This window comes from Protomyctophum parallelum, assembly GCF_964188405.1.
Source record: "Protomyctophum parallelum genome assembly, chromosome: 9".
NCBI lineage: Eukaryota > Metazoa > Chordata > Actinopteri > Myctophiformes > Myctophidae > Protomyctophum > Protomyctophum parallelum.
Genome location: NC_139706.1, coordinates 4129475 through 4151110, shown reverse-complemented (window position 1 = coordinate 4151110; position 21636 = coordinate 4129475). Strand labels below are relative to the sequence as shown.

Sequence of the window (21636 nt, the reverse complement as noted above, 5' to 3'; positions counted from 1 at the left end):
CTCTATATCCTACACCTTCAGCGTCACACAAAAGCATCAAAAGTAAGAGATATAAAAGCTTGAAATGCGCCTGGGAGCTGTGCTCCCAAATTTCCTATGCACTTAATTTCCTAGGCAAATAAAGTCTATTCTTTCTATTCTATTCTTTCTTTCTATGCAGCCTTGAACGACCTTGAATAAACTTGGATTCCTAGATAAATGTGGAGAAGGGGGCAAGTCTTTTCTTCTGCATTTTCCTCTCGACGGCCACACCCAGTGCAGCCCTAAGTCCCCCCCCGGCCCCCCCTGTTGTTCACTAACACACTGACTCACCCTAGGCTGCCGTTAGTGCCGTTAGTGTTTCACTAACTTCAGCACTATGAGGTGACTGAGTAAACACCAAGCCACACCAAAGGGTCGGGTTGGGACACCAATGCAACTCATTGCAACTCAATGAGTTGCATTGGTGTGGTTTACCTCAAAACTCCCAACTCCCAACTCCCAACCTGAGCCTTTGGTGTGGTTTGGGCTTCACTGGTTCACACACTGTTGTTGTCAGAGATGTACTGTTTCCCCTCCTCCCCACTCTCCTTGCTGTTAGTCCAGCAGCCAACAGGCTGTTTTTGTTCAAAGTGGGAAATTTGCTATATTCTTTTTTAATCGGCCTAAAATATTACATACATTCATGAGTGCACCTGCTGTCCGCATTGAGCATTTCTTTATAGGGGGTTATATGTGACCATACCATTAACAACTTGAGGGCCCGGGCCTATTTAATCCATTAATAAAATGTGCCCATCGTCAGCAAGCGCCTCTAGGCTGTAGAGCGATGCGATCAGTTTTCATAGCACTAATTTGACGGAGATTATCAATCTCCATCTCTCCATTTTTATTTTATTTTTATTTTTAACGCACAATGAATTTCACGTGCCTTTTACTTTGTAACTGGTATTGCTGACAATAAAGTTGAACCTTGAACCTTGAACCTTAACTGGATGTACAAATACCGTATGCACATTCTTGTACACTCTGTGACTACAAGAGTGTCAATTTGTACACTGTTGTAGTACAGACCTTTTAGGGTCAATTTAGTTCCAAACAATCATTAATTTAGCTGGGGATTGAATACCTTCAAGGAGGAACGCTGGGGGTCCCAGACCCCACTACGAGTATACTAGCCTGTCACTGACGGACCAGATGTAATCTCTGGCGGGCCACTTCTGGCCCACGGGCCGGCTTTTGCCTAACACTGCCTTAGTTTGACCCGTCACGCGAGACGCAATACGCAACCAAGTATAAATCAGGATTAAAGGAGCACTTACACCCATTTTCAATCTTATCTTCATAGCGGTCCTCACTGATGCTCATTATAAGATGGTTCCATTTCTGTCTGAATTCGTGGTCATTTCACTGATGCAAGAACAACGGCTTCTATTTCAGTGTGCTAACGTTCCATGAAGAGTAGTCAGAGGGCCCAGGCCGTAGCGTAACGGTCTGGGCACCGGACTGGTAATCCAGTCGCAGTGTGCCGCGGGTTCGACTCCCGGACCCGACACGGCCTTTACTGCATGTCATCCCCCCATCTCTCTCCCGTTTCCTGTCAGCCTACTGTCTGTCCCTTCAAAAATCAATAAAAGGCGTAAGCCGCAAAAAAAATATCTTAAAAAAAAAAAAAAAAAGAGTAGTCAGAGTAGCTGTAGTTTTCAATAGCTTGAGAATGCCACTTTTACACGACAACAGACTCCAGAGAAACCGTCCCGTTGCATTCTCATTTCTTTATTCAGCCTTTACACAGAGACGCAACAGTGACTTAAAACGCTGTAGTGTGAAATCTGTGCATGCCAGGTGGCGGTGGCGGCGTGGCGCACTGCCAGATAGACCAGGCAGGCACACATACTAGAACCACTTCCGTTCTACTTCCTATCACATGGCTATTTGTTTACACCATGGTTTACATTCACCATCGCTAGTCACTTGTGAGTTTGCAAGTTTTGCAAATTCACCGTTTTGCCCGTTTAAATGGAGATGGGAGGAGACAGTTTCCAAAGATTTCCAGGGTGTTTTCACTTTGTTGCGTTTTGCCCGAAAGCGCCATTGTCGGACCCCCTGCAAACGACCGAGGAAGTAGACAGAAACAGTGCCATCTTATAATGAGGACCAATTATATGAAGAGAAAGGTTGAAAATGGGTGCTCCTCTAGTGTGAAATGTTTTGGAAACACGTAGCCCTACAGTAATGCGTAGTGGATGTCTTTAGTACACACTAAAACTACAAGACTTACAAAAGCCAGTGAGGACGAAGGCCCCGGCGATGATGACAAAGGTCTGAACCGTGTCTGTGTACATCAGAGCAGCCAGGCCACCTGTTAAGACACAAGGATGATACCAGTCAATACCATATACTCTCTGACTGAGGAAGGTCCGAGGAAGGTTGAAAGATCGAAAGTGACAGTGTGCGGGTCTCCCTCCCTCCCTCTCTGAAGTTGAATCCTGAAAAGTAGCAGTTTTGGACATAATGAGGTTTTTCCACCCAACAGAGATGATATACGAAGCGATACTGGAACCCCCCCCCCCCACACACACACACACACACACACACACACACACACACACCATGCGTTATATATAATACTAGAGAGTGGATCGGGAGCGACAGCCCCGTCCCCCACTATTCATTTCAATGGAAGTTGCTCAGTGGTGTTTTGAAGCACCCGGAAGTCTTCCGGGTAGTATCTCTCGAGCGTCTATTTGGTTGGCTAACTTGGCTCCTATGTGTGTGTGTGTGTGTGTGTGCGTGTGTGCGTCAATTTAACAAAGATGCAGACAAACCGAAATCAGCAGAGAGTGATCGACGTTTGCGCTACTCTATGCCGAGTCGAAGTGGACTCGGACCCAGACTTTTCTTTCCCTCCCTGGAAATAAAAACGTCTGGGTTTCCGAGGCTACTCTTGTGGTACCTCTACATCATGTCACCTCACGCGTTCACAAAGCAAAGACCCAGCGGCGCTCTCTCTTGCTCGTGCATGTATTTCGCCCGTCTGCAGTTCCACCTTTGACCAGTAGGGCCGAGACTTCAACGTTGGCCAACCCTTCTGGGGCCTTGACACACACACAAACACACACACACACACACACACACACATACAAACACACGTACCTGTAACTGTGTACAAGGCTGTGATGGAGAGGAGAGCAATGACAGCCACGTAGATGTTCCAGCCCAAAGCCTGCTGGATGAAGACAGCTCCCGAGAACATGTCCACCTGCACACAGGTGCAGACACGCGGGAGGGAGGAGGCACCACAGGTGGAGACACGGGGGAGGGAGACATATACGGGCACATAACGAGAGAGGAGGTCATTTTCCATTTTTATTTTATTTATGCAAGAACAACGGCTTTCTGAGTGCTAACCGCACACCCCCCCGTCTCACCATTTTACTGTTTTTATTGATTTTTTCTTTTCCCTATAGTCTCAGTCTTTTCTTAGTGTTTGTGTAATTTAAGTTAATTTCCTTTTGTTTTCTCCTCCCCGTCTTTCACAAGCAAACTCAATGGAAAAAAGCAGTAATTTACACAACAGAGCTGGACACAGAACTTGTCACCTGGCAGAGTGTGTGTTGCCTAAACAGACATACATACATAGGGGACATACATAGACATAGAGACACACACGGCCTCACTGCTCAACAGTGCCACTTTGGGTAACTCAGACAGACATAGGGGTATACATACATACATACATACACACTCAGTCACTCATAGGAGAGGTTGGCACCACTCAAAAATAAATCACCCTTTAAGACGAGTGCGGAGGGCCCAGGCCGTAGCGTAACGGTCTGGGCACCGGACTGGTAATCCAGTCGCAGTGTGCCGCGGGTTCGACTCCCGGACCCGACACGGCCTTTACTGCATGTCATCCCCCCATCTCTCTCCCGTTTCCTGTCAGCCTACTGTCTGTCCCTTCAAAAATCAATAAAAGGCGTAAGTCGCAAAAAAAATATCTTAAAAAAAAAAAAAAAGACGAGTGCGGAGGTATTTACTGGAATGCAGATGACCATAGTTGAAAGAATAACCTTAGGCTAAATTCCTTATGAAAGTTATTTTGTACCAGTTGTGGTAATGTTTTGATGTAACTGTAATGTGTATTAATGCAATTGAATCTGTTTTTATATTAACATTGTTGTAAATGTTGTGTATTAATGCAATTTAATGGGGGTTTATTTGTGTTTTTTGTGTGGACCCGAGTAAGACGTAGGTGATTGCCATAGCTAATGGAGATACTTTACAAATGAATAAATAACCAAATTGCCTACATATTAGCAGCAAGAGTTACAAAATGAGCATTTGGTCAAAGGGCCGCCGTGTTGGTTCCCAGGTGTTTCTGTCTCACACTCACAGAGATCTTGGTGAAGATGTAGAGAAACAGAGAGATGACCGAGAGATAGAGGCTGATTCGGCTCCCTCCAAACCTCTTCTTCAGATACTGGGGCATGGTGATCACCTTGAAACACAAAGGACACGTTTTTAGATAGGCATAGGTATGGTTGAAACTGATAGAAGAGATTTTCAATGGATTCTGTTACTATTGGGTATACATACTAAAAACTAACATCTTGGAAAGGCGTCATTTTCAAGATAGCGTCCACAGTTGCACTACAGTATTCCATAGATGCAGTACAATGGTCTCATACGTGTGAATCTATTCTGTCCGAGCATAGACATTGTAACGCCCCGCCTACCTCTAATTGGTCTATAGACACTGCCGGCCTTACCAGACTTTCCTCCGCTGGATAGTCTGATGCGAGGTTACCATGTATTATTTACCAAGACGGGCAGTGTCGATGGGCCAATCAGAGGCAGACGGGGCGTTACCATGTCTATGCTCGGACGTAGAATAGATTCACGTCTCTCATACAGCTATAGATACAGTACAGTATAGATGCAGTAAGTGGTCTATAGAGTACAGTGGTCTTTCGATGTAGTAGTGGTCAGATGCAGTACACATGGTTTGGGGTCCCCTGTCCATTTCAAAACTGTATAGCCACATCCCATTCGCTGCTAGTCTGACTGGATTTTTTTAGGAACATTTGTTAAAATAAAAAAATAAAATGTTTATATAAAAGTATTCATTATACCAGTGATAGACATAATACCAGACGACGAGAGATGTTGCAATGGGTCGATTTACAGCGAATAATCCAATAACTCATGCAATGAAGAATACAGTCATATACAGAAGTGGTTCCCAAACTGTGGTGCGTGCACCCCTTGTGGTGCGCGAGGGCCTTCTGGGGGCCTGCCCCAAAGCAGGCGGCGAAAACTAGAGTTCTCAACAGGCCCGGTCCTACCTGGGCCCTCATCAAACCCTTTTAAACTCAAGACACTGCCGCCGCTGCACCCTTAGATCTCCTTATGGAGCCGACCTGTTCTGACATTCCATATTATGTTGATCTGACCTCATCAAACCCTGTACACTCAAGACACGCTCCATATAGGGCCAGTGCATGAGAAGTCGCTTCTCGCCCTCAGGCGTCTTACTGGTTTAATCTACAGTGAATGCACTATCTGTATTTTTTAGGCTGTAATGTATTATCTTGTGATCTGTAAACTTGTTTTATTTTTTTTCTTCTTTTTGCATGTATATTATTGTGGTGAGGACACCAGGAAGAATAGCTGTTGCCAAGTGTAACAGCTAACGGGGATCCTAAATAAACTAAACCATGCAGAGCCCTGAGGTCAGATGATCAGTTTCTGCTGGTTGTGCCAATAACCAGCATAAAAATAACTGAGATGACCGAGCCTTCATGGCGACTGCCCCAAAGCTGCTCAGGAGCCTGGCCACCCGCCCAGGCTGTGGAATAATACACAGTCGGTTCCATCTTTCATACAGACTAGTCTGCCTCATCTTTAGCAAGAGCTGAGCTTGACAGTCCATGCTTTTCCTTTACTGGTGCAATGTTTTGTTCATTAGTATGTTACCTGGTCATGTTAATGTGCTTTATAAATACATTGTATTATATAGCTATAGTACAGTAGTCAATGGATGCAGTACACTACAGCATGTATGCAGTAGTAAAATTTATACTAGATTCATTACAGTGGTCTATAGATGGTCTACAGTAGTCTTAGAGGCAGTAAAGCACTAGTACAGTTCCAAATAGATTCAGATTTTAATGTAGAGCTTGAGGTTATTAGTAAATAGGGAACATATATGATAAGACCATTTTCAGCTTGTTTTCTTTTTCCTGTAATAGTCAAGTTGTGGTGGAATCCTAATATAGATTCCATTTCAATCAATTCCAAATTGTATGTAATGTTTTATGCGAGTCACTTACTAAAAAGGTTATGCATATTCATTTTGTGCCATCTTCAGGTTTGGGTAATGTGTAAGAAAGTGTTAAGGAACCCCAGGGCACATTATTTCAGCTGGTTACCTGGCAGAATTTTAAAATACACCCTTCAAGGATTAACCAGAAAACTTAGGTCAGTATTTAGAAGGCATTTTTAGAAGCCTCATACCAACATGAGTTGGAAAAACAGTTGAAAACAAAACGTTTTATTTCTTTGCAGTTTCTCCTGCACTAGTCAAGGTGTGCTTTAATCTTAATAACCACTTTAACGTATTATTTGGGTCCAAATTGTATAGTAAAGTACCGGTAGGTTAATTTGTCTAGTTGGTTTCCTTTTAAAGTTATGCTTTGTTCTATAGTTTCCATCTTGTGGTTTAGGGTTTAAAAGCGCTAAAAATGCCTGTAAAACATCCCAACCAGCATTTTGAAATTGTCAAAGAGGCTGGCAATACATTTTGCCATCTGGATCATGTTAAAAGTCACAGTAAATATCCATTGTTTGACCCCTCTACCACTAGGTAGAAATTAAGAGTTTATTTAAGCAGCCCTGCTGGAAGTGAATGTCACAAATTGTGCAGGCATAAAAAAAAACCCACGTGCATGTGCTATTTTCTTTTGATTTCCCCCAACACTCAGAATAAGACAATCTTTGTCAACTCAATTTCTTTAAGAAAGGTTCACAATTTAATCTCTTAACCCAGGCCTTCACAAAACGGCACCACTTCAAGTTCTCCATAAGCAAAATAAAGAAATGGCAGGGCATAATGCAAAAGTACATTTTATTTAATTCAATTAACAATTTAAAAATGATCAGACAGATTCCGACTCACTCATTGGAGCCTTAATCATCCTCCTCGCTGTAGCTTTCCTCATCTTCCTCCGTCTCCTCATCTGAGCCTTCCTCACCTTCCTCTTCGGAAGTTTCCTCACCCTCCTCTTCCTCAACCTCTTCCTCCTTGGAAGCTTCCTCACCCTCTTCTTCCTCCTCTTCCTCAACCTCCTCTTCCATGACCTTGGAGACTTCCTCCCCTTCCATGACCTCTTCAGAGACTTCCTCCCCCTCGTCAGAGCCTTCTTCACCCTCAGATTCCTCAAGGTCTTCCTCCCCACTCATTTCGTGTTCTCCCGTGCTGCCCTCGTCATCGTCCAGGTCTTCAATGAACGACTTGATCAGAGAGCGCTTGGAGGCCACAGAAGTGTTCCCTCTGCTGCTCTTGTTGGAGTCGAGTGGGGAGGACCCGAGTGTGGTGGATCCAAGAGGGGCAGAACCAAGTGGGGTGGGTCCGAGTGGGGTAGAACTGAGTGAACCAAGTTTGGCGAGTCCGAGGGGGGTATGTCTGAGAGGGGTAGAACTGAGTGGGGAGGGTCCGAGGGGGGTAGAACTGAGTGGGGAGGGTCCGAGGGGGGTAGAACTGAGTGGGGAGGGTCCGAGGGGGGCATGTCTGAGAGGGGTAGAACTGGAAGCTCCCGGTCCAGCCAACAGGCTAATATTTGGCTGCTCTGTGTGGTCATCTTTCTCTTCACCGTCATCAATCACGTCTTCCTCCTCGTCACTGTCATAGATCACAGCTGCCTTCTTTTTCTTGCTCATTATGATTGAGCCTGCAGATTTGTCATCGGCAGGTGAGTCATTGACAATGGCGAGAGACTTGTCCACATCAAAACTGCCCTCCAACTGGAGACGTGAGAGCAAATCTGTGTGGTCATCTATCTCTTCACCGTCCTCAATCACGTCTTCCTCCTCGTCACTGTCATAGATCACAGCTGCCTTCTTTTTCTTGCTCATTATGATTGAGCCTGCAGATTTGTCATCGGCAGGTGAGTCATTGACAATGGCGAGAGACTTGTCCACATCAAAACTGCCCTCCAACTGGAGACGGGAGAGCAAATTCCTCTGCTGGGCTTCAACGTTCTGGTCGTTCACGTCGTAGCCTGTGAACACGTCATCATCGCTGTCCTCTAGCTGTCCTCTAGTCTGCCCAGCATCGTGTTTCTCCTCAACGGGGCCGGACTGGAATGCCACATCTCTGGGTGACCGCGTAGATTCTTCCACTGTATCTGGGAACATGTCGTCATCATCGCTGTCCTCTAGCTGAAGATCAAAGTCACCTTTTTGGGTGGAATTCTGGGTGGAATTCTTGGGAGGGTATATTTCACCGTCTTCGTGCATGGATGAATCTCTGGATGAGTCATGAATTACTTCAGGTTGGTTCTCTGCAACGCCATCATCCAAAGTGAGGTTGATCGGTGTGCTTAGAGTCTGCCCAGCATCGCGTTTCCCCTCAAAGGGGCCGGACTGGAATGCCACATCTCTGGGTGACGGCGTACATTCTTCCACTGTTCCAGCCGGGCTCTCTACGACACTTTCATCCAGAGTTTCGACCATCTGTACGCTCCCACTCTGTGCTTCATCTTGTTCCTCTTCCCGAGATCCAGACGTGTCCAGGTCCACCACCACAGCAGGCTGGGGATACTCATGGGAGGGGGCAGATGCAGACATGTCCAGGTCCACCACCACAGCAGGCTGGGGATACTCATGGGAGGGGGCAGATGCAGACATGTCCAGGTCCACCACCACAGCAGGCTGGGGATACTCATGGGAGGGGGCAGATGCAGACATGTCCAGGTCCACCACCACTGCAGCCTGGGGGGCAGGAGTCCTTGGCTTCTTCCGAGAGGACTTTGGAGCTCCATCCTGAGCCATCTGCCTCAGCCAGGCTGCCTCAGTGCTGGAGCCCATGTTTTCTGCCAGCTGAGCATGGAGCGTCGACTCCACCCTCATCCTCTCCTCAGCCTTCTGGACTCTGGTCTCGATCTGAAGCCGAGACTCCTCGTCCTCCTCCTCGTCGCTGACCACCACCTCAAAGAATCAAGATGAAGGTACATGGTCACTACCTATACAGGTTCAAGCAGCAAAATGCAAGTGATCCAACAAACAAGTGAGTGTTGGTTAGCATAACCATGGTTACCATGGTTGTGCATCACAATGAAACTTAACACAGCTAGAATAACGAATGGGGGGGGGGGGGGGGGAGAGATGTCTTCTGAATGTTGGTAGCAATAGGCATTAATAAATATGGTGCAATAAGGAATGACAATTTGTACCGAGAACATTAGATCGTGATCCGAGATGCCGAACATCTCCATGGCGTGGAGGTGCGCTATGTGTTCATCCAGCTCGGGGTCTGTCAGGCGGTGGCTGGAGTGGAGGCTCTGCAGCTGAAGCTGGGTGTTGGACGAGCGCGTCTCCTGCAGGCTGAACAGCTCCTTCAGATCCTGCTTACTGAAGTATCTGTGAAGATGAATACATTGAATGGATCATTGCGAATGCAATGAGCACTAACTATGAGACCCTGCAGATCATGTCTGTCTGTCTGTCTGTCTGTCTGTGTCTGACGCACGCGCACTCACACACACACAACTTAACTTTAAAAAAACTTAACTTAAAATGAAAAAGAAAAAACTTAACTTAAAAAAAACCTTTAAAAACCTAAAAAAAACACAAAAAACTTATGTTCAAAATAAAATCTTAAAAAAACAAAAAAGATAACTTTAAAAAGAACCTTAAAAAAAAAAGTATGTAATTTATTCTAATTGTTGTTATTACGAGCTGCGTTCACTTCCCGCGTTTGCGCGTCTTACTTCGTAAATCGTTTTGAGACAAATTATTTGGCACTAGATAAAGTGCAATCAAACATAAATTTATAATTCCACACAGCATACCTGAAGGGGTTCTTCTTATCCCCCGTGGTCTGTCGAATCAGGGAGTCTTTGAAGACCTGACGCCTATAGATCTTCTCCTCCACTGTGCCACAGGTAATAAGGCGGTAGACCACCACATTCCGAGTCTGCCCAATGCGGTACGCGCGGTCCACGGCCTGGGCATCAGTGGCAGGGTTCCAGTTGGGATCATAGATGACCACACGGTTGGCAGCGGTCAGGGTGATGCCCACGCCGCCCACTTGGGTGGTCAGCAGGAAGACCGTGTAGCGCGCATTATTCTGGAACTTCTGGATGAGCTGCTCCCTCTCGGCCATCTTGCTGATGGTGCCATCCAGCCTCAGGACCTTACAACAGGGGAAGTGGCCGAGTGATTAGTGGTTCTCAAAGGGTGGGGGAGGGTGACCTACAAAAATGAGTTTCATTTTGCCATGATGATTCAAAGCAGTGGTTCTCAAAGTGGATTCCAGGGACTTTAGGGGAATAGTCTGCAACTCTGACAGTTAAGAGTTTGCAACTCTTGAAAACCGTTGATTTAGAGAATGTTTAACAATGGTAACAATGACTGATTAAATGGTGGGCACACAGCCAAATGTGAGTGGAAACGATATGCTTAAAAGTAGGCAGGCTAGCCGCCAACAGACATCAAACCTAGCATTTATTCATAGTATTCTTATCACGGATTCACAGTGTTGGGAAATAATAAACTAATGCAATTAGTTATAGTTACTTTACTAGTTCCTACATTATGAAAGTAACTAGTTACTTTATAAAACAAAAGGCCTAATAATAAATTTAAAAAAAACATACAATATTTAATCATGTGCCAATACTTCCATTGATCATGATTAATTATTGCAACTGTCTGCAAACAATATGCCTGATGAAATACTATAGCCTAAATAATGATGACCGATGACAAGTGTGTTGAATATTTTATCTAACTATCATAAAAAGTTTCCATTAGGGCTGGGCAATACTATCATTATGTATCACTCAATGAGACTTTAGACTACATATCATGAGACATTTTAGAGAATATCATTTTAGATAATGCGTGTGTTGCCTTGACCTTAAATCGCCATTTTATACTGTCAAATGAATTGGTCAAACATTGTGTGACTTTTTGAAGTGCTCTGCCCACCTTGAATCCCATGTTGACAAGGACTCGCTGGAGAATGTCCAGCACCTTCCGGAAGCGTGCGAACACAAGGGTGCGATGACCTTCCTCCCTAAGCCTCAGGAGGAGTTGGACAAGGAAGGTCATCTTTCCAGACTCAGAGATGAGTGTTTCATCCGAAATGCCATCAATGCCGCCTGCTGTAGACTCATCATCTCCCTATAGGATATTGACATCACCATATTTTAGTTGACCATTGTCAAATTATTGTGATCAATTTTTTAACATAAATTTGTTTTTTGCTAAATCCAATTAATGTTCTGGAAGATGCAAAGAAATGACTGACAGATAAAAATGTTACTACGTAAAAAGAAATTTCCACAATAGGGAATGGGATGCTATTAAAAGAGCCTGGACAACGATGTGGAAATATGACATTACTGTTAATTTTATACAGCCATTTTCATACGATTATGCAAATAAAATTGCGATCAGGCTGGATGTGTAACGATTGTGCCAACCTCAGACAGACATTCTTCAGGCGGTTCTGTAATGATTGAGTCTATGACTCCAGACCCAGCTCAGATACCAACCTCAGACAGACATTCCTGCAGACCCAGCTCAGCCACAGCTTTGGCAGAGAGCATCCTCGGGTGGTCGCACAGTTTCTTCAGGACCGAAAGCTCAGCAAGAGGTGATCTGTTGGTAGGGATGTACAGGTAGAGATTAACAACTGTGTGTCCCCCAAGGCTCAAAGTGTGCCACGCGCTGTGAGCTTACACACACACACACACACCTGGTGGTGGTGAGCAGCTCCTTGATGTGGTCCAGGGACAAGAACTGACGGTAGATGTCCTCCTGGGCCTTGCTGAGGAACGTCCAAATGACCAGGTCGTTCTTCCTGGTCAGTTTGGGCATGACTGCCGCACCGGACTCTACGCCTTGTCTGTTTCCGTCCGTTTCTGCGGTCTGTTTCTTCTGGACCTCGGCTTTGGTCCTCCTCAGAAAATGCGGCCCGATGGTCTTCATTAAGTTCTCAGACATCTTTGCTCCCAGGGCTTTCTCTCCTGGAGTCGCATCCTTCTCCCTGGCCCTGGTGAAAGGGGTGACAGTTAATCCGACCAATTTTCATTTAAAACCGCCCAAAAATGAAATGTATATTTATTTAATATAATTGTATGGCATGTTATACAGATCTACAAGCTCATAGCATGGCACCGAGTCGCTACGAGCTTGTAGGTCTGCTAATTTTGAAGAATTGTGAAAATGCGGCATGTACTGTATATTCTTTCAGAGCGAACGTTTTTAACTCAAATCTTTGCTTCTGACCCCCATATTTTCAGATGGGGGTTGGTGGCCAATTACATATCATTTCTGGGGTCCTCGACATGAAATATTGAGCACCACTGATACAGAAACATGAGGTATTTCAGAAAACTGTCAGGATTTAGAAGACATTTAAAACCCTGCTTCTCGATTAATCGAACACCCGCCAAGAAAATCCTTATTGCACCCTACCTTGTGATGGGGTTCTCATACTCTGTCTTGAAGGTTTTAGCTGAGCCAAGGAGAGAGCCTCGGCAGGCGAAGTCAAACAGAGCCCACAACTCTTTCAGGTTGTTCTGCACAGGGGTTCCTGTGGGGTTGTCACAAACAGAATAAAATGCAATGAAAGTGTTTTTTAGCATTTAACATAGATAAAATATTTTATTTCAGTTTTGTAAAGACAAATTGCATAAAGCAGATATGACAATCGAAAGTTCAACAGAAATTACTGACAAGGATATTACAAGAATATCACAACGTAATTACCAATATTTCAATCAAAATGGCAGAAATAACAGCTCATGAAAGATTACCATTTTTGAAATATTGGCCATGAGTTTTTTTTTCTTCAAAATGTTTTGATAATAAACTGTTGATAATTGCGCCAAGCCTTACCAGTGATGAGGATGCGGTTCTTGGCAGGCACTGCATAGGCACTTTTGGCGGTTTTGGACGACGTGGACTTGATCTTGTGTGCCTCGTCCAGGATCATGTAGTCCCAGATGAACTCCTGGCCGTTGGAAGATGCCAGCTGCTCCCAGTTGTTGAGCATCATGTTGTACGTGGTGATGACGGCGCCTCCGCGTCTCTGAACCTTCTCCAAGCTCCGGGTGCGCTCCCCCCTGCTGCTGCCGTGGAACTCTCTCACCCTCATTCCTGGGGTCCACTTGGCGAACTCCTTGGTCCAGTTGGTGATGAGGGACGTGGGCATGACGAGGAGAGTGTATTTGGCGTGCCCGGCGTCATACATGCCAGAGAGGAATGTAATGATCTGGATGGATTGCAGGAGTGAAACCAGTCATTAGTCGTCACATTTTTTTTTTGAAAACGAATAATAAATGTAGTGATTCATCACTTCTGGTAGGCCTAGGAGCCATGCAAACGGAGGGCGCTGGAACATGAAAATCCTTGGCAGTCAGGGTGAAAAACTAGCATTAACAAAAATGACACCAAAAATAAGAAATCGTGCAAGAGAATCATGATTCAAATTCCATATGGGTCACATCAAATTTAGCCATTGGTATGGCAATTGTACGCATGTGTACAATTACACCAAAATGTGAATGATTGTCTAGTTTATGGCAAACACATTCAAGGGGTCCAGATAACTTGTGTTACCAACATACAGTATTCCGTTTAAACACATTAAAACCGGGAAAGCATCAGTGTGATTTTAGCGTCAGCTATTCAAAAACAGCATGTCTCTCTCATGTGCCATTTTTTTAAACCTTGAAATGTTTGGTCCCTAGGCACAAGACCTTTTCAGATGGGGGGGGCCCAAATTATATAAATTTCAGGGTCCTCGTGGCACGAAAGAGTTTTAATTTCTGGTTTAGAAGGCATTTGTAGAATCAGCCTCAGGTCTTAGTGTTAAAAGAATTGCATAGCCATTAGGTGAATTAGTATGTAGATGAAGATGAATTGACCATAAGCACCATTAGCTGCAGGCCTGCCTACCTGGATGGTTTTGCCCAGACCCATATCATCTGCCAGGATGCCACCTTTAAGTTCATCGCGGTACAGCCCGTAAAGGAAGGAGATGCCTTCTCTCTGATAATAATACAACTTGTCGTAGAGTTCTCTGAAGAGCGGAAGACCATTAATGCTGACAAACTCCTCATCTTCATCCTCGGATTCTTGGTCTGCCAGAATGGCCTCCATTTGCTGTATTCTAGCCTTGAGTTTTTTACTGGGAACGATTTGAAATGCCCTTTTGAAGTCATCCAGGCCTTTTAACATGTTCCCTCCTTTGGCAGCAGCTTTAGCATTCTTTATGTGGCTGTAAAAGATTAGTTTAGTTACAGTATGCATTATGTAATGTATTAACCATTAAAGTGATGTGAGCCAGGTGTCTTGTAGAATTCATTTGTGGTACCCAATGTTTCCTTGGGCTAAACTAAGGATTCCAGGTTGAAAGTGGTTAAAAGAAATGCAACACCATTATTAGTGTACTTCAATGTTAACATGTGGGGGTTACTGTATGTAAATATAGGCAAATATGGGCCATTATCTTCTAGCCACTTTCAAAAAGACATCCCTAATTTGAACATGGGGGGATTTCTAGATCAGAAACTATATAGCTACCGGTGGTACGCCTCCATCTTATCATCATCGAAATCCAGAGACAATGACCTGTAAAACAAAACAGGATAATGAATATGTCAGTAATACAGTTTAACACAGAGCCACCCGAGATTTTTTTCCCCGAAGTCTTATCATTGAAAAGGGTATCTTTGAAAAACAAAGAAAAGGTCCCGCCAAAATGTTGCTCTTTATTAGGTCGACGTTTCAGTCGCTTAGACCTTCATCAGGACAGAAAGTCTTATCATTGGCCATTGGTTGAAACACTTGGCAGCAATTCAGCATTTTTATAATAATTCAGGTGTCATCCAAGTAAACAAACTCAAATCTTTCTTTTAGATCTGTATCCCTCAGTGAGGTTGGCTATGCCAGGTGTGTGGCTCTGCTGCAGGGTGGACAAAAATCGGTTTTAACCGAAAAAACAAAAAACCTTCAACTCTGCCATAGAAAGTTTTTTCTTGTTTTTCCACTGCGCACACTACATAATTTTGTTGAGGCATCATGTTTGACTGAATAGGTGATGACAGCCAATACATGGCACTATACAACCGATCAAACCGTTCAGCAATCTAAATTGATGAGTTTGTTTCAGCCATTTTCACTGTCAGAATTGTTCCCAGATCCCACCAGTGTAAGCGTACTTGACAAAATATATAGCCAGTAGTGAACACAATTATTCAGTAGGCCGCCTTACTTGTCCAGTCTGGTGGCAATGGCGTCGATGTCTGGATCCATCTTGTAGTTGTCCTGTCTTCTTTCTGTAAACCCAGAGAAGGAAACAAGGTTACTATAGCCATTTGCCCAGAACGCAAACTAGTGAAAATAGCAGATCTCCAACCTCACAACACATTGCAAGTAGTTTAAAGCTCTGCCATTTTCCAATTTCTTTTCAATTTTAGCATTTATACATGTGGGAATTCAGTCAAAGTTGTTTTTGTTTAAACATTTTCAAGGCGCAAAAAAGCTACATTTAATCGCAAGTTCGCAACCCATAGTCTGTGACAGACCCAGTGTTTGGGAAACTGTTAGAAGACAACTCCCTTTTATAGAGTGGATACAATCTAGATTAATGTAACTTTTACCATAACCACTTGAACCCAAGCCAAAAATAGCACATCTACAAGCTCACAACTTGCAGATCAGCTATTTTCAGCAAAGGTTTGGTGTAGAAGTAGCCATGGTTCATGACTCTCGTATTCATACGAGTCATGAAGAAACTGCACCCTGTTTTTGGCGCTTGCTACATTTAGCCTACAACTTTTCCGTATATATAAACATTCGGAATTCAAATATAAAGTACTCACAATTTGTCCCACGGGTGTTAGTTACAGCACCAGCGATTAGAATTTCTGCATCCCGCGTTGTTTAATAAAAAGCATTTTTATCCGAGCTGTTATTTTGCCATTGGCTTTCAACTACACGCCCCTATCGGTCGGGAGTAGGGTGGCACTCGGTGTGTTCGATATAGGTACGCTGACCGCCCTGCCAATACAGACTAATAGGCGAAACCCAGTTTGAAAAAAGTAGCCGGGGAGCTCGGATAAAAATGCTTTTATTAAACAACGCTGGATGCAGCCATTCTAATCGCTGGTGCTGCTACTAACTAACACCCGTGGGACAAATTGTGAGTACTTTATATTTGAAATCTGAATGTTTATATATACGGAAATCTTGTAAATGCAGCGAGCGCCAAAAACAGGGTGCAGTTACTTCATGACTGTCATGATAATCATCATGGCAGTCATGTTTCAGGGCTAGTGTAGAAGGAAAAAAGAGCAGGCCAAGTACAGAGTGAAAGGTCAACTTTACCAAGCAGACAGCAGCTTAAGTGGTTAAATATGTGAAATATACACATTAACAATTTAACATGCATCCAACATACACTAATGATAGTGCCACCAAAAACATGTCTATGAAGCCATATGAACACAAGTGTATAGAGGGGAGTCCCTGCTTCATCTCTGACAGCTATTAAAGGGGTCCTTGCCCTGAAAAGCGTTGAAGACCCCTAGCTCTGAAGGTAAAGCCTGGAGCAGAATTCCAAAAGAAGCTGAAAACCGTTGGACTAGTATTCTAAAATTAAGTACTTCTACTTTATCTGGAGAAAAGAAAAGGTATCGGGACAACTCTATTCTGTCTGCAACAAACATGGCCTAGCAGCCCTAGCTATTTGGCATGAAAACTGCAAATAATCAAAATCAAAATGCAGTTACACTAGCTCTGGTCCATGCGTTGCATTTGCGTTGCAGTCGGCAACGCCAAATGCATTAGAGTAGACCTTACGATAATTGATTAACAATAGTTAATCAAACAACTCAAATTACGAAAACCACATTAGCTGCTACATATACAACAAACTCAATACAAAAACTCAAGTCTTACCTTGGAGGTTTAAGCTTGGAGGCTGGAGCAACAAGATCACCGATGAGCCACGAAGCAGAGGAGCAGCCGAAAAAAATCCCAGACTAAAGTAAAGTAGGCCTATATAAATAATAAATTAAACTAATCAACTATAAACGCAAACAGCCGTGAGTGTTTGTTCTTCGCGCCCCGAGTTAACGCAGGCAACAGGTGTGTCTGGCTGGCTAATCTGAGTTCCCAGAAGTTTTATTTTTCGCCACTAGGGGGGCGAGAACTGGCTGGCTGGCTGGCCGTGTGGTTGTGACACACACACACACACACACACACACACACACACACACACACACACACACACACACACACACACACACTAGGCTCAGACTGCAGGGCACATGTATTTTGCTCTAGGGTTCTGGGGAGAAATCACATTTCTCTTTTGAGTCTCGAGCTAAAAGGTTTGGGAGACAGTTGTTTTATATTTCTTATGATTATTTTGAAACTGCAATTCGTGGAAGCTTTGTATAGAAATAATCTCACCCAGTTTTTTATGACTGTAAATTTGGGATGTGACCGTGAAATTGAGATGATTATATAGTTATGTGCGTGCGTGTGTGTGTGTGTGAAAAAGAGAGAGAAGGAGGAAGAGAGAGAGAATGAGTGTCTCATTCTCACCTGCATTTCTAAAAAAACTTTAATCCTCAACAATACAAAATGTTGATGTGATTGGGTGAATGGGTGAACATTTTAGTTCTGCCTCCCAGGCTGACGGCCTGGCAGAGATAACAACCATAGAGATAAACTAGGCTACTTACCCCAGCTGTGAGGTAGACAGGTACAAACAGCCAACCCAGGAGCAGTACAATGAACAAAGCCTGACACATAAGAAGACACAGCAAGACACAAATATTCATCAGAGATCCACCAGAATAGCATATTGGATGACGACAGTCAGTACAACAATACCAATATCAATATCACACCAACAGTAATAGTCTGTTATTTCCACTCCTTTCAACTTCAGTTTAATGTCTGAGATAACACAGCATCCCAAAATATCAATATTTATGTATCAAGTAGACTACTATATAGAACATTACATTTCAATACGATTCCTCCAAATGAGGAATGCCTTTTTCGTTTTGCTTATTATTTCACAGAATCTTCTTTTTAAGTTCAGCAAGGGATTCAATGACATAAACAACTTACTGTATATTGATTCAAATTATTCATGTATTACTCTCTACACTACAGTATACAGTCTGGCTGTAAGTAGGCCTATGCATAGAGCAGTGGTTTTCAAACATTTGTCAACGCTGATTTGTCAACAATAATAGTCTTAGACATTCCACAATGTCCACGTTAAATATTCCTCATTTTGCTGGGACCCACTGGAACTCTTTCAAGGACCTTAGTGTCCAGTTGTCCACCATTTTATAATTATCAAAGATATAAGGAAAATACTACAAAACTAAACTAACTAAACTAAACAAATTAAGAGTTGTACGCTACTTACATTCCACTCAAACCCTCCCACTGCGATCCCACTGGCTGCCCCTGTGCCAGCCAGGCCCACAAAGTGGCCACTGCCAATATTACTGGCAAACAGAGACGCACCAACCTGAGAAAAACAGATGGTTAGTTAGGAAACAGTGAACCCACGGGATCTAGTCAGGTAGTCTACAGGTCAGGACAGGAACAAAGTGGAAGCTATCCATTCTTTAAAGCTCAATATGTGAGGTTTGGAGTCAATGAGGTCAGGGCAGGGTATTTAAACATTTCCATGCATGGTCCCTATCGCCAAAATAAACTAAATAAAATCACAAAAACTTGTGTGAAGTGACGGGCACCCACTGTATTTATATCGGCTACATGACACCTTTACGTTGCTTTTGTGCTCTACACAAACATTAAAGTCCATAGACTAATATCCTCTTGGCTGGCAAACGATATACATCACAAGGGCTCTAAACAATTAAACATAACAAATCCCATAGACTTGGCTTGATCTTCAAAAGTCATGCACTAACCTCATTATTGTGAACATATATAGCTATTTTGCAATTGGTGGGGTTGGGGATGGGGGTCGATTTCATAAAATGTTACATTAAATCCCATTAGAATAGATCCAGCTATTAATTATTTGTCTGCACACTGCACTTACAGGCCACCAGGTCATGGTTCGTCCAGCCAGGAAGTACCCTCCAACTGTTCCACGATTGGTCCGGAACATGGACTGAAACACCGGCCGACAGACCAACACACACAAAATTGACAATTTGAGCGTAAACACTTAAACTCTACATACTGTACTACTTCATTGACAGGGGTATAGAGGGTATGCACATGCACGGAGTGGGTTTAATGTCATCTAACGTGTTTAATCAGATAGGACTTTTCTGTTTGGAATGGATATAGTCCAGAAAGTAGTTAAAGTAGTGAAAGTAGTGACCTTATTTGTTCCCCTTAGCAGATCTACAGTTGTGACGAGTTGCGAGCTTGCAACATGCAACTTTTGCATTTGTGGTTACATAGACTATGAACTTCTGCTAAATCCATACATATGCATATCGTCTTTGTCTGGTGGAAACCTCATATGTCCAAAACTGTTACGATTCAATGTATTATTATTTTTGCATAAATAGCAGATTGACAAGCTGTTGCTTGTCAATGTCAACGTGTAACTTCATGCCAAGTTTCGAGCTTGTAGATCTCCATTTTGATACTTTTATGTGACACTCTTACTAGAGTGTTTTATTTCAACAACAAAAAAGCAGAGTAGTAGAACAAACACACACTCACCCAGATGCCAACCGCAATGACCATGAGGAAGTACCCTATAATGACAGAGATATCTGCAGCATTGTTGATGGTCACTTTGTCTGCCATGGAGGTCACTACAGTGGGATTGTCCATAATGTTCCACACCTACTCCAGGATATGCGTTTAATTTAGTTTTAGGACTATAAAAGTCAAACGAATATGTCCACTCCCAGGAGGTTTGAGAGAGAATAAACAGTAGGCACGGCGGTATAGAGCTGAGATGGACATTCCTGTAAGCTAAGACCTTTGATCAGCAGGGCCTAATGAGCAGATTCAGCACTATATTATTGATAGTAATTATTAACACCAACCTTAAAATGATCACCAACTGTCCAGTTTTAGGTAAACAGTTTGGGGTGCAATATAGCCCAGGGCCACCATGTTGAATCTGAGCCGGATGTTCCATTAGAAGTGTAACATTTAATCAAACAAATAGGATTATAATCAATTTTAATAAAACTAAAGATGTTGTCACTTAAATACAGTATCGAAAATAGCAGATTTACTGTACAGCTTGTAGATAACTGACAACTTTAGTCAAATCAATTCGATTATTTTCCCAAAATATGCTGTATATAAATAGAATAACCGCCTAAGAAATTGTCTAATCGATAGTTCAATGGCATCCATATCATTCAGTTTGAAATGCAGTAGCAGAAGTACTATTTTTTCTTTAGCATTGTTGCAATACACAATGTAGAAATAGTTAAGTAAAAGTATAAAAAAAGGAGTAAAAGTACAAAGGTATTGGCACCAAATATGTTTAAAGTACCAGTATATAAAAAAGTTCTCATTATGCAGAATGTCCCATTTCACAATGTATTGCTCCAAATGTATTAGGATTTTTTTTAAATGGCCAAATTATAAAAATAAGGCTTAATTGTATACATGAGTAATGAAAAAAAGTTTTCAAATAATTGTAGTGGAGTCAATAGTATGTGGTACAATATTTGCCTCTGAAATGTAGTGTAGTAGAAATATAGTACAGAAAAATGGGTAAATTCAATTAAAGTAAAAAAGAAATACCTCAAAATGGTAATTAAATAGTACTTGAGTAAATGTCTTTAGTTACTTTCTACCACTGTTGAAATGTTTCGTGGATTTGTTTGAAGATCATTGATTGATCGTTGATTGATTGGTGGCTACAGAATGCTTCACAGACGCAGTCTGACACAGTCATTCACTGATTCCCCACACTGATGAAGGCTGGATAGCCGAAACGTCTGTCCTGATATGTAGAAAATAAATCTGTTGAAAATGAGTTCTTGGTGTGTGCGACTCTTCTATTCTACAGAATGCTTATCAAACTTGGAGCCTTACATTAACATGTATTTGACTGGGGACCACATCTGAAAATCTTTGGGAACCCCATACAAGAATTGTGGTGTTAAAAATTATATAACATTATAATTTAAAAAATATATAAATATCTTTGGAAAATAACTGATGTATAGGTTAAAGTGTTTAAACTGATTTTGATATATAAACCAGTTTAGCTGGGAAACCCCCTGGGGGTCCCTACTAGTCCCCACTTTGAGAAACCCTGCATCAGATCGAGACCACCATAACGAGTGTACACATGGAACTAAATGGACCCGTAAGATAATAGTTAATAAGGGTCCATTTGGAACTTTTAGCTGGGTACCTCTTGGAACCAAA

At 42.9% G+C, this 21636-nt stretch overlaps 2 protein-coding genes across 2 annotated transcripts in view; both read right to left on the bottom strand.

The window, feature by feature from the left end:
• slc5a2 (solute carrier family 5 member 2) overlaps positions 1-20043 on the bottom strand; it is a gene marked incomplete at both ends in the record, with an annotated part of 26011 nt that extends 5968 nt beyond the window's left edge. The window contains 7 exons of the mRNA XM_083772755.1: positions 2261-2341; positions 3136-3241; positions 4376-4480; positions 17970-18029; positions 18671-18775; positions 19319-19390; positions 19957-20043. Of these exons, the coding sequence (XP_083628881.1) occupies positions 2261-2341; positions 3136-3241; positions 4376-4480; positions 17970-18029; positions 18671-18775; positions 19319-19390; positions 19957-20043 (616 nt within the window). The remainder of the gene's footprint in view (positions 1-2260; positions 2342-3135; positions 3242-4375; positions 4481-17969; positions 18030-18670; positions 18776-19318; positions 19391-19956) is intronic.
• On the bottom strand, positions 7171-15531 carry LOC310863904 (DNA excision repair protein ERCC-6-like; the record flags this gene model as incomplete). Its single annotated transcript, XM_083772432.1, has 10 exons — positions 7171-9189; positions 9435-9621; positions 10053-10396; positions 11194-11388; positions 11763-11868; positions 11966-12262; positions 12688-12805; positions 13111-13486; positions 14173-14494; positions 15491-15531. The coding sequence occupies 10 exons, from the start codon at positions 15529-15531 to the stop codon at positions 7171-7173; spliced, it is 4005 nt and encodes a 1334-aa protein (XP_083628558.1).
• Positions 20044-21636: the final 1593 nt, after the last annotated feature.